Source organism: Diadema setosum, chromosome 19 (genome assembly GCF_964275005.1).
Source record: "Diadema setosum chromosome 19, eeDiaSeto1, whole genome shotgun sequence".
Classification (NCBI taxonomy): Eukaryota; Metazoa; Echinodermata; class Echinoidea; order Diadematoida; family Diadematidae; genus Diadema; species Diadema setosum.
The window spans coordinates 2,450,778-2,464,647 of record NC_092703.1 but is presented as its reverse complement, the minus strand read 5'-3'; the positions used below and the strand labels follow the sequence as shown (position 1 = coordinate 2,464,647).

At 36.7% G+C, this 13,870-nt stretch overlaps 1 protein-coding gene across 1 annotated transcript in view; it reads left to right on the top strand.

The window, feature by feature from the left end:
• The first annotated feature begins 585 nt into the window (after window positions 1-585).
• LOC140243019 (transient receptor potential cation channel subfamily A member 1 homolog) overlaps window positions 586-13,870 on the top strand; it is a 90,886-nt gene continuing 77,601 nt past the window's right edge. The window contains 1 exon segment of the mRNA XM_072322760.1: window positions 586-780. Coding sequence (XP_072178861.1) covers window positions 586-780 — 195 coding nt within the window.

The following is a 13,870-nucleotide window of genomic DNA, read 5'->3' as shown; positions in this document are numbered from 1 at the left end:
CCATTATATCTACGGTTGACCTGTGACGTAGCTATTAAATGGAGCAACAAACAAGTAACAATTATGCGGATTATGTGTCAAAAGTCGAGCAGTTTAGTAAAATATTCAGAAAGAGAACAAAAAACATAAAGAAACAAGACGAGATGTGAACAAAAAAAAAATAACAGCATCACAAAAGGTAAAAACTCATTTTACAGCAAATCAAATGCCATAAACTTAAAAAAAAAATGTATGACAGTCAGTGCTAATTGGGCTCTTAATCAAAATCAAATGTACCAATCAAATATACCTATCCTACTTTCATGGTCAAACCACAGCTTAATGCCGCGATATGTTATGTGTAAAACCTGTATATAAGGTATTAGTCATCTAAAAACGGTATGCCGGATCAGAAATGGTTTACCTAGGGTCTTGTAACATGTTTATTTCCTTCAAGAAGTTAAAACCATTCGTCCGTAGGTCTCTGCTCAGCGGACTAATCTTCTCGCCCATCCTTTGGTGTCCAGCCTCCTCGACTATAAGTGGAGAAAAGTGGGACGGTACTTCTTCTGGACCTCTTTGTTGTTATATCTTCTCTTCGTGGCCATGCTCACGGGTTATGTCCTCGTCATTCCGCCAAGTTACTACGTACGCTTCGCAAACTACACCGATGGAGTGACGTGGTTCGTGAACGGCGAGGAGCGCTGGACAGGAGAGTTCCATGAAGCCACGCTGTTCTTTTTTGGTCATATTGGCGACTGGATCATACTCATACTTGCTGTTATGAACATCATTCGCGAAGTAAGTTTAGGAAAAAATTCCAGTTTAATAATAATAATAATAATAATATGAAATATTTATTTAGCGCTTATAATACAACACGTTTCGAAGCGCTTTACAATGCTGAACAACCAAACAAACATACAAATCAGCTTAGAATAACAAATATACAAATGCATACAGGGCCTACATAATCATTAATTCTGCTCTAAAAATAAATGAGTTTTAAGTTTCTTTTTGAAGATGTCGACGGAGGTGGAGGTCTGAATGTGAGTAGGGAGAGTGTTCCAAAGAAGAGGAACCGCATAAACCTAGTTTATCCGTTGCTGCAGTGGTGTAGGTTTCCCTATATTGAAGTTATATAATATATATATATATATATATATATATGAGAATAGAAGGAGAAATCGGCGAGTAGCTTTGATATCATTTTTCCTCTTATTGTTCCTCCTTTTTCGGAAAAGCGCAAGAGTTGAAAAATTTGTCTCCGCCGGGAATCAAACCCGGGTCTTTATTTGGCATGGAACTCCAACGCCTTAACCGCTCGGCCACAAAGACGTCATAGCGGTTCAGGCAGACCCAAGCTGGAATACACGACTGACCAAACTTTCAACTCTTTATGCGCATGTTCCTTTCTGTTGCGGAGGGTTATGAATAACAACCAGCCGCGTGCCTCAGCTGGATCTTCCAATGAGATTCACATAGCAGTCAGTTGGGATAATGTTTTGAGAAAGAAGTTACCGCTACAATAGATTTTCGGCTTCTTCTGAATAATTTTGCATGTGTGAGATATGAGAAAGGAAGGAGAAATCGGTGCGTAACTTTACTGTTCCCCCTTTATTGGAAAAGCGCAAGAGTTGAAAAAGTTGGTCATTGCTTATTGCATCACTTATGTCAATCTGTAAAAACATAGGGGGTTACAACGTTTCGACTACATTTCTTTTAAAATGTCTTTGCCTATAAACAAAGCGACACGCTCCTTGTAACCCACTGAAGACGAGTGAAAGTGCTCTGATTCCATCCAACTACATGGGCTTGGTGTGGACTCTTCCACTTTTCGGGGAGATCCGTGTAAATACAGCGCCAATCTGCGTTAGCGTTGTGTTCAAAACGTGTTGAGAGCACTGAGAACGTTGAGAACGATAACACATCGCCGGTTTAGATGGCGGTTCGTGGCGGTTCTCAAACCGCAGTGAACCGTGTCCCAACCAGTCCCAACGATGGCGGAAAGCACTTTAAACACAATGTGACTACATCCTCAACACGTTTTCAACACAACGATTGATAGGGCACTCAGTGATTTAAAGCCCTCGGCATCTCTACTGCACTGTAAATCTCTTCATGAGCTTGATTTATTGCAATATTGCAAAAGGGAGAGAGAGAGACAGAGAGAGAGAGAGAGAGACCAGACATAACAACGCTGGAACTACAGGGGTCTTTATATCATTGGTAGGACACCAGTGATAATTGAGTCTGTGATATTAAGTAAACTGATATATTTGTTTTCACTTAGTGTATTTCAATATACCATTGTTCAAGATAATGAATTTGATGACATTGAAATTCATTCAGATTAATAATAACAAGAAAGTGAAGGGAAACTTCACAAAAATGCCAAATGTGGTTTGCCTATGATAGACCCAGTGACATACGCTTGTGCTCATAAAATGGCATGGGTGAAACTTTTGCTTTACCACGATTATTTTATTTTCTTGAAGGATATAGACCATGACATTTTACACTCTTTTTCACCGGGATAAGGTGGTCTTCTCCAGGCACACCCTCGCAAATGAATTGAGTATCTGAATATAAGAACGACCCAAGTCCGTGGAAGGTCATTTCGAGTAAACTAAACTTCATTATATGAAGTTATCTTTTTTTATTTGTCCAATAATATTCTATTTAACTGTGATGGGAAGGCAACATTGTATACACATTTAGAACATATATTATTATGACAATTAACATTTACATTAATTGTGGAGAGGCCATTTTGTGTAATGGACTTGGGTCGTTCCTTGAATCATATACAGTATAGGCTGCTGTAACTCTTCATGTGCCACGTTCGCACATCCGACTCAGTCGACGGCGTGCCAACTTCGCATATTCTGCTCTAACGCACAAACTCGCCAAAACCGATCGATAAATCGCCAAATGCCGCAGTACAATGAAAGCGTCTCTCGCGGTTTTGTTCCTTTCACATATAGGTTGCTTTTCAGGTGATGATTGACTGTTACAGCCATGTTCCCGACTGGATTTGTGTGTGATTTTGCAGTTTCTGTCACTGTTTTATGTGCAAAAGTCATGCCATTAAGGGAGAGCGGGGTGAGTTGGGACACGGGTTAAGTGGGACACGTTCTCTGAATCAAAAACTGTTCAACCAATCAGGGATAGGCTTATATCTACAATAAGCCCCTAGCAACCACACATCACACTAAGAAAGCCATGCAGTTCGGCAATTCCTAAGTATGTATAAATTGCTATTGAAAAATTTCCCCAAAATATACTATTTTTCTTTAAATCTGGTTAATTAACCTGTTGTTTTTGCATTCATGATTTCAAGGGCACAGTTTAAGCTGGTGGTGAGCCTTATTGATATGCAACTAATATAACTTGTTTTTGACAATTGCCTGCATGGTTACTGAGTAGTCCTACATTATTTATGTATATGTCAATGTCAGGGACAGTTAGGACAACGTGTCCCATTTGTCCCTCATAATACCATACAAAACAAACAGACATATTAAGATGAAAGTTGAATCAAACAACATTTATTACCCAAATTCACAGTTGATGTACTCCGAAAAGAAAACGGAGATACAGCAGGCCTAAGTTTATATTTATCAACTACTGGGCATAATTTGTTCAGGAAACAAAAGCAGTTCAGACTTTCAAACATTTTTTTCCCCTTCCACAGGGTGTTTTATTCATACACATATTCAGAAAGTCACATTTACAAATAATTTCTTAAATACGAAACAGAATAATAATTTGGTTATCGACAAACAGTGGCCTACTGCACTTATACATTTAATAACAAAATTTCTTTAACTTTTTTTTACAACATATAACTTATATCATTCTTTTATTTTATTGGCAGAAATAACCCTGAAAAACTATGAATATCATCTAATTTTAATCAAATATTCAAATGCACTTAATGAATAAAGCCCATTTTTCACAAAGTTTTTTTCTCTATTATTCATTTGACTTATACATTCTTCCATCTCAAAATAACATTTTATCTCAGATATTATATTTTCGAATGACGGAACGGTTTTTTTTTTTTTAATTTCGCTGAAAAAAAAAATTGCTCTTCTTATAACAATCATCATACAGTTTAGTGCACTGTTGTTGAGACCATAAAATCCTAATAACTTATGTTGGTTTGTAAATACAATTTGTTTATCTATCTTCAAAAGTAACCATCACTCAAACTTATTCCATATATTATTTGAATAAGGACATGAACAGAATATATGCATTATGGTTTCCTCACTGTCATTACAAAACGTACACTTTTTATCTGTTACAAAACCAAATTTTAAAAGAGCGTCTTTCATGTATAATATTCTATTGAGAATCTTAAATTGAAACCACCTCATATTAATATCAATAGTTGATTGAAAAGAAATTAAACAGTATAAAGACCATGTTTCATCATCAAGATCCAACATACTACTCCACTTAACAAAACTGTTACAATGTTTTGACGTGTGTCTTAACAACGTTTGATAAATATCAGAACAACCTTTCTTATGTTTCAATATTACATTTAAACCATGAGGAATAAAAGGGTCTGTTATTTTCGACATGCAGTTTTTTTGGAAATGATTGGATACATTTACACAATCCACCGTGCTGAAGAAAGTTAGTTTGTATACCAAACTTCCTCTGAAATTCAAAATATGAAAGAAATTTTCCATCATTATCTAACAAGTCATCTATGAAACGTACACCTTTTTCACACCAAGACTTAAAATATACAGTGTTGTTATTCATTTTAATCAAAGGATTATTCCAAAGAGGCTGGCTTGCCCAATTATCATGTGTATTGATTTGTAGAAATTCTGAAAAAGCCAGAAGTACCTCTTTCCAAAAATCATTAGGCATTACATTGGCAAGTTTTTCGTAGTACAATGACCCCATAAATAGATGAAACGATACTGGTTGGGGCAAGAAAAAACAGAACATGTGGAACGTGTAATTTTCAGTCTGCGGATCACAAATAAACCTTCTGATCCAGGATATTTTAAGAGATTTAGCATGCATGAAAATATCAATCATTTTAGTACCACCATGACAATATAACTGGCACATTTGATTTCTATCTATTCTATCGGGTTTATTTTCCCATATAAACGAATAAAAACAACGATTTATATCTGTCAACGTTTTAAAATTTGGTTCAGGAAGTGATAACAAATAATTTAATTTTGACATCAATAATGATTTAACTACAGTAATTCTTCCTAAAACAGTAAGTGATCGTTTAGACCAGGAGGTCATTGTATTTGTAATATCATTCAATTTTTCACGGTAATTTTGTTCAACCATTTCATATGATTTAACTAAAAATTCTATTCCCAGGTACCTAAAGTACCTACCCTGAAAAATCCAGTCAAAATTACAATCTTCCAATGATTTAATTCTACAATTCCGATTCTTTCCTATCTATATTATTTTAATCTTTCTGGGGTTAATTCTTAAATTCAATATATTAGCAAAAGTATCAAAAATCTCAAGAGCATCTTTTAGATCTTGATCTGATCCGTTGAGTGTTAAAAGTGTGTCATCTGCATATTGTAATACTTTTTTTTTCATTAATTTGCAACCCAACCACAGAATTCGTATGCCTAATCATAATTCCAAGAATTTCACTGACCAACAGAAAAAGGTAGGGTGACAAGGGATCCCCTTGTCGACCTCCCTGTTCTATTTTGAATCTATCTGTAAAATAACCGTTCACTAAAACACTCGAAATAGCATTGTTGTAAAACAACTGAACCCATTTTTTCACAGATTGGCCGAAGTTAAAAAAATCTAAAACTTTAAAAAGAAACTTATGAGACACAGAATCAAAAGCCTTTTCGAAGTCAATTAAAATTAACAAACCTGGTATATCATGTAACTCTGTATATAAAAGTATATCATACAGTAAACGAATATTTTCACCAATGTATCGACCTTCCAAAAATCCGGTTTGATTTCCATGTATCAAATATAAAATTTCTTAAATCTGTTTGCTATACAACCAGATGCCAGTTTATATATTACATTCAATAAAGAAATTGGACGCCAATTCTTCAAAAACTGTCGGGGTTGATTTGCTTTTGGAATTAATGTGATTACTCCCATTTTTTGTGCTGCCGACATTTGTCCTGAAAAATAAGCATAATTTAAGGAATTTAACAAAAAAGACTTAATTTCCTTCCAAAAAACACGATAAAACTCCATGGTAAAACCGTCTAATCCGGGAGATTTATTACATTTCATATTCTTTAACACAGAGTATACCTCTTCTTCATTTAAGGGACCTTCTAATGATAATGACATTTTGTTGTGATAATTTTGGTATGTCAGAAGATGACAATAATAAGTCTAAATCTACATCTGTGGTTTCTTTTTCTTCATACAAACAGGAATAAATCTGAAACACTTCTTTCTGTATATTGCACTGATTCATAATAATATCATTTTCACAAAAGAGCTGACGAATTTGTCTATTAACATTGTTCTGTTTTTCCAAGGTTAAGAAATACTTTGAGGGCTTCTCTCCTAATTCCATCCACTTAATCCTGCTTCTCATTGCGATTCTTTCATTTTCTTTTAAGCGTAATATTTCAAATTCTTCTTTCTGTTTATTTATTTCATCTAATATTTCACTTTTATCATTACACAATAATAATTTTTCTTCTAAATCTTCTATATTTTTCTCCAATTCCTTTTCTCTGTTAATATTTTGCTTTTTAATATAAGAAGCGTAAGAAATAGTTTCCCCACGTATTATCATCATTAAAGTTTCAAAAAATAACTGATCATTAACAGCTGACATTCACCAATTACGTTGTCATTGTGATCAAACTGGACATTTCCCTTTGCATAAGATATAATTGTATCTTTTATAATTTGTTTAATTTTCTGAACATATATTTCATCTTTCAATAAAATATTATTAAAATCATTAAATTTCCAAAACCCTGGTCCCCGTTTAAACTCATTAAGATTTAAACTAAGAGAAACTTTAGCATGATCAGTACGGTAACCTGAAGAAATATCAGTGCTACAAACTAAAGAGAGCAATTCGGAGGATATTAAAAAAAAAAAAAGAAGTCTAATCTACTTTGCTTAAAAGGATTTTGTTGCCGCCACGTATAACATCTTTCATCCGGATTACATATTCTCCATGAATCACATAAACTTAAATCATTTTTCATTGTGTCTATTTTTTTTTTTTTTTTGGCCCTAGGGTTATTTACATGTACATAATTTTATGTATCGAGGGTTGTATCCTGAACTAAGTTCCAATCATCACAAAGGATAGTATGTGGGTTTTCGAATTCTAAATAATCTTTTGAAGATCAACAGAAAAATAAGGTTTATCAGTATTCGGACCATATAAAGATATAAATGTCAGATTATATTCATATAATTTCAAATTTAATATCACAAAATTTCCTGTTTTATCTATCTGAACTCTATTAACTTTTACTGGGATTGTGTCTTTAAATAATATGGCGACACCTCTTGAATTTGAGGTATTACATGAAAGAAAACATTCACCTTTCCATTCCTTACGGATTTCTGCCGCAGTGCTCGGTATAAAATGAGTGTCTTGAATACAACAAACATCATACTTTTTTGACTTCAGATACGACAGAACATCTTGCCTTTTTTGGCTATTCGCTAGGCCACGACAATTCATCGAAATAAATGTTACATTATCCTGCATTAGGTAAGTATACTTTCAGAAAACGTGCAAAAGAACAACCTGTGGAAGTAGTTTTCACATGAATGACACACAATAGACTACGAAAGACAAATAGCAAAACACACACGGGAGAGGGCGTGCTAACCAAAACTCGGTTGCTTACCCGAAGAGTCTTAAGCGACCCCTCAATAACAATAAAAAAAAATAAAAAAATAAACCCAAAACGAAGCTCCATGGGAATACCTACCCCCAGAGTACTTAGAAAAATGTTTGCAAACCGAGATGCCACGAAATGGTGGCACCTCTGCGTGAAACAATTACAATTAGCATGTACACACTGCTTTCAAATACTAGTACACACCTCTGTAACCCGCGTATGCCTCGTACCAACATATTCATGTCTGTCATGCATCTCGGGCCGAGGGAACCCTGAAAATACTTCAAACAAAACTACCATATGTCATAAACATGTATATATTATGCATACATGCATGTATAAACATATAATATATAATCACACATCCATATCCATACACACACATGCACATACATAATAATGATATACATTTTTGCAACCCAGTCATGAATAAACCAACCTGTGTGAACATTCACAGGTGTTGAAAACCAACCTGTCCCTTTCCACCATGCAAAAACATAGCCCCATATTCAAAAGGAAAACATGTGGAATATCTGCATATTCATTTGCACGTTCATGCATGACAAAAAACATCACCCCTGGTAAACACGAACAATTCTCTGTTCAATACCACTGCATAATATCAGCAAAGCAAATTGAAACTAACTCTTTACATAATATTAGAATCACTATTAACTTTAGCATCCATATTGTCTTGATTACACTGACCCCAAGTGATATCTACCTCCATTTAAAAGAAATATCTACCTCTGCGTGACACAATTACAATTGGCATGTGTCATCCCTTCACAGTACACTTGTACAACAGGTGTCATGCACAAACCGAGACGCAAGGGAATGATGGCACCTCTACGTGACACAATTACAATGAGAATGTACACAGTTTTCAAATACACCTCTGCAGCCCGCAGACCTATGCTTTTTACCGACATACTCATGCCTGTTATGCATATCAGGCCAAGTGAAGCCTGAAAATACTTCAAACAAAGTACCATAATGTCACATACATGTACATATTATACCCACACATGCACACACATGTAGATACGTATATTTGCAACCCAATCATGAATAGACCAACCTGTATGAACTTTCACAAGTCCTAAAAACCAAACTGTCTTTTCAAACCATTCAAAAACAATGCCCCATATTCAAAAAAAAAAAAAGAAGGAAACTTACGGAATATCTGGCTATTCATTTCATGCATGACAGAAACATCACCCCTGGTATTAAAACACGAACAATTCTCCGTTCAATACCACTCCATATCAGCAGAGCAAATTGAAACAAACTCTTAACATATTAAAATCACTATTAACTTTAGCATCCATTATTGTCTTCATCACATTGACCACAAATAATACAGCCGCCATTTTGATGAAATATTTTCCTGTGCATAACATAATTACAATTAGCATGTGTCATCCCTTCACAGTACACTTGTACAGCAGGTATCATGCACAAAACGAGACGCAAGGGAATGGTGGCACCTCTGCGTGACACAATTACAATTAGAATGTACACAGTTTTCAATTACACCTCTGCAGCCCGCAGACCGATGCTTTTTACCAAAATGCTAATGTCTGTTTTGCATAATAGAGCCAAATGAACCCTGAAAAATTCCTCAAACAAACTACCATAATGTCATGTACATATAATGCATGCATGCATTCTATAAACATGGAAACACATCCTTTTCAGTACCCACACATGCACATATTGTACATACGTATATTTGCAACCAAATCATGAATAAACCTACATGTGTGAACTTTCACAGGTGTTCAAAACCAAACCGTCCTTTCAAACCATGCAAAAACACAGCCCCATATTCAAAAAAAAAAAGGAAACTTAAACGGAATATCTGGCTATTCATTTGCACGTTCATGCATATCACAAACATCACCCCTGCTAAACACGAACAATTCTCCGTTCAATACCACTCCATATCAGCAGAACAAATTGAAACAAACTCTTAACATATTAAAATCACTGTTAACTTTAGCATCCATTATTGTCTTCATCACACTGACCACACATAATACCGCCGCCATTTAGATGAACATTTTCCTGTGCATAACATAATTACAATTAGCATGACATGTGTCATCCCTTCACAATACACTTGTACAGCAGGTGTCATGCATAAAACGAGACGCAAGGGAATGGTGGCACCTCTGCGTGACACAATTACAATTAGAATGTACACAGTTTTCAATTACACCTCTGCAGCCCGCAGACCTATGCTTTTTACCAAGATGCTAATGTCTGTTTTGCATATCAGGCCAAATGAACCCTGAAAAATACCTCAAACAAACTACTGTATTGTCATAGAAATGTACATATCATGCATGCATGTATTCTATAAACATAGAAACACATCCTTTTCAGTACCCACACATGCACATACATACGTACACGTGTACATGTATGTTTGCATCCCAATCATGAATAAACCAACCTGTATGAAATTTCACATGTGTTAAAAACCAAACCGTCCCTGCCAACCCTGCAAAAACACAGCCCCATAATTTAAAAAAAAGGGAAACTTACGAATATCTGGCTATTCATTTGCATGTTCTTGCATGACAGAAACATCACCCCTGGTAAACACGAACAATTCTCCGTTCAACACCACTCCATATCAGCAGAGCAAGTTGAAACAAACTCATAATATATTTAAATCACTATTAACTTTAGCATCCATCAATGTCTTGATTACACTGACCACAAGTGATACCGCCGCCACTTAGATGAAATATCTACCTGTGAATAACATAATTACAATTAGCATGTGCAATCCCTTCACAGTACACTTGTACAGCAGAGACGCAACGGAATGGTGGCACCTCTGCGTGACATTGAACGTTGTTTTCTCTGCAGCCCGCAGACCAATGCTTTTTACCAACATACTCATGTCTGATATCAGGCCAAGTGAACCCTGAAAATGCTTCAAACAAACCACTATATTATGTCTTAGACATGTACATAATTTATGCATGCATGTGTATAATAAACATTAAACGCACATCAATATCCATACACACACATGCACATACATACATGATATATGACTGTATTTGCATGGACCTAGGTCCATGGTATTTGCAACCAAATCAAGAATAAGGTGTGAAAACCAACCCGTCCCTTCCAACCATGCAAAAACAAAGCTCCATGTTCAAAAAGAAAACACATTCCCGCTTGACCGAAAGCACCACCCCTGGTAAACACGAACAATTCTCTGTTCAATATCACTCCATATCAGCAAAAAATATTGAAACAAGCTCGTAAAACGTAACATTATTAAATCAGTATTAACTGTGAATTTACATCCATATTATTTTGATAGTGATATCCGTCTCCATTTACAAAAAGTATCTGCGGAGCGGCGTCTTCTCTGACCAGCACCTGTCAACCTACATATGTATGCATATAACGTTATACATGTATGCAACTACAACTGTACTGTACAACATCAATATTTCGTTTTATTTTTTTCCAGGAATCTGGCACATGGGCTGTTGTTTCATAGCTGTTTGAATTCATGAATTATTCTTGCCAAAATGTCGAAGAAAAAAAATCATTCGCTCACTGGTCGCCAAGCTACAGTGGAACCCTTTTCCGTACATTCGAGCTGTAGTTTGACTCCAACTAGTTAATTCGTGTTGATTTGTTTTCTTTTTTCCGCAGTTGATAGGCCGTCTACTCCAGCATGAAACGCCGTCTCTTAAGTTGCGCGGGAAGATCGGTGACAATGCGGAAAGTCGGACGGGGGGTTGTGGAGCCGGGAAATGTGCAAACGCCGGGAAATGTGCAAACGCCGGGAATTGTGCAAACGTCTCGCCGGGAAATGTGCAAACGCCGGGAAATGTGCAAACGTCTTGCCAGGAAATGTGCAAACGCCGGGAAATGTGCAAACATCTCGCCGGGAAATGTGCAAATTTCATCAACGGGAAATGTGCAAACATGACGCCGGGAAATGTGCAAAAGTTCAATTTTGCCGGGAAATGTGCAAAACGTCGCCGGGAAATGTGCAAATCATTTACTTTAGCGATATTGTGCATAAAGATAGTAGATAAACTCCATATCAAGACTGCCCATGAACTTCCACCATTTAGATTTTCTTAATGAAATCCTTGACAGATTTTCAAAAAAAAAATTGGCAGGTAGCACGATTATGGTAATGGGATCTCAATTTGTTTATATAGAAGCCACCCCCCCCCCCCCCCCCGAAAAAGGGAAGGGGGGGGGGGGGCTCAATTAAGTCCCAGAACTACGGTATTATCGAAATTCTTCTTGTATTATATAACCAAATAAGAATGAGCTAGGATGGTTCTTTAACCCTAAAGGGACCGGCTTTTTTGGCTATGCTCAACCGGGGGGGGGGGGGGGGGGGGGGGGGGGATGGATTCCGCCCCCCCCCCCCCCCCATGAGATCTCAGCCATTGGTGGTGCGATCGCGATGAAATTTTCGCATGCGTGAGACCCACGTCATAATCTACAAGACTGTGTCATAAGATTTTTTGAAACAATCAATTTCTAATTTTAATTAATTAATTATGCAAACTAAGCTCAAGATGATATGTTAGCCTAATTAAAAGCATTGAGAGTCTAATTTTTGATCTGTAAATCTGTTTTTTGCATATTCAACAATTGTACATCATAAAAACTTCCAAAACTCATTTCAATTCTTATGTACTTCATTGTTTTCAGAATTTCTTATGTATTTCTATGTTTTTAAACTTTTTTTTTCTTTGTTTTTTCATTGGAAATTGTCACTGACCACTCTTCTACCATAACTAGGACAAAATTGATAAATGAAAGTGATTAATTGTAAAAATAATCAGGTTTTCTGACTTTCATGACAGAACATTGTTTTCCATAGGAAATGTACACAAAATCACAAAATTGTGCCCGTTTTGGGGTGACATTCCGTTACAAAAATGGGCGTGGCTTCGCAAAAGTATGCGCGGACGTTGCAAATTTGGTCTCAAAAGTTGCGCGAGACTTGAACAAAGAAAGTAAAGAAGCCTCGCGACGAGGCCTTCTCGCGATACAGATTAAATAGCGCGAAACGTCGAGGGGGGGGGGGCGGATTCCTCCCCCGGCCCTCTTATAGGGTTAAAGATATTGATGACAGGATCGAGTTCACGTTTAATGGCAGATCCAGGGATGCAGGGCACGGGGCCATAAGAGGGGAGGAGTCTTCAAATTGAAGCCTCAGAGTCCCTAAACTAGTGCTATGAAGACATTAATGACTGAAATTGCATGTTTGATTATGACGGATCAAGGGGTGTCCGGATCACGGGGGAGGGGGTGAGGGGAAGAGAGGGATTTTCTACATTGTCAGTATCTTCTTGAAAAGTCTAGGACAGATTTTCACGAAACTTGTCAGATAGCCTCGTTACGGTGATATGATCTTTATGAATTGAAATTAGCCCCCAATCCTCCCACCCCCGGCCGAAAAGGGGGGGGGGGAGTTGAAGCCTCAGAGTGCCTAAACTCTGGATTTTTAAAAATCTTTTTCTGTCGAACAAAAAAAAAAAAAGAAAGATAGAGCTAAGTTAGTACCTTGTATGACTGAAATTTCATGTTTGATTATGGCAGATCCAGGGGTGCCCTGATTGGGGGTGGGGGAGGGGAAGTGACGGAGAGGAGGGGGATTGTCCGCATTTACTGCATCTTCTTGATATATCCCTAGAAGGATTTTCACCAAACTTGGCAGATACCATCTTTACGATGATATGGTCTTATATGGTAAAATGAGGAGGAGTTGAAGTTTTAGGTCCCTAAACTCTGGAATCTGTAATCTTCTTCTGTTGAACCGAAGAATATGGAACTACATTATATGAAGACACTACAGTTACTAAAATTTCAGGTTTGATTATGATGGGTCCAGGAGTGCGCTGATAAGGGGTGTGAGGGGGATTTTCTACATTTTCTGCAGTCTTGTAAAATATATGACGGATTTTTACCAAACTTGGCAGATAGTATATTTATGGTGATTCGATCTTAATTGTTTT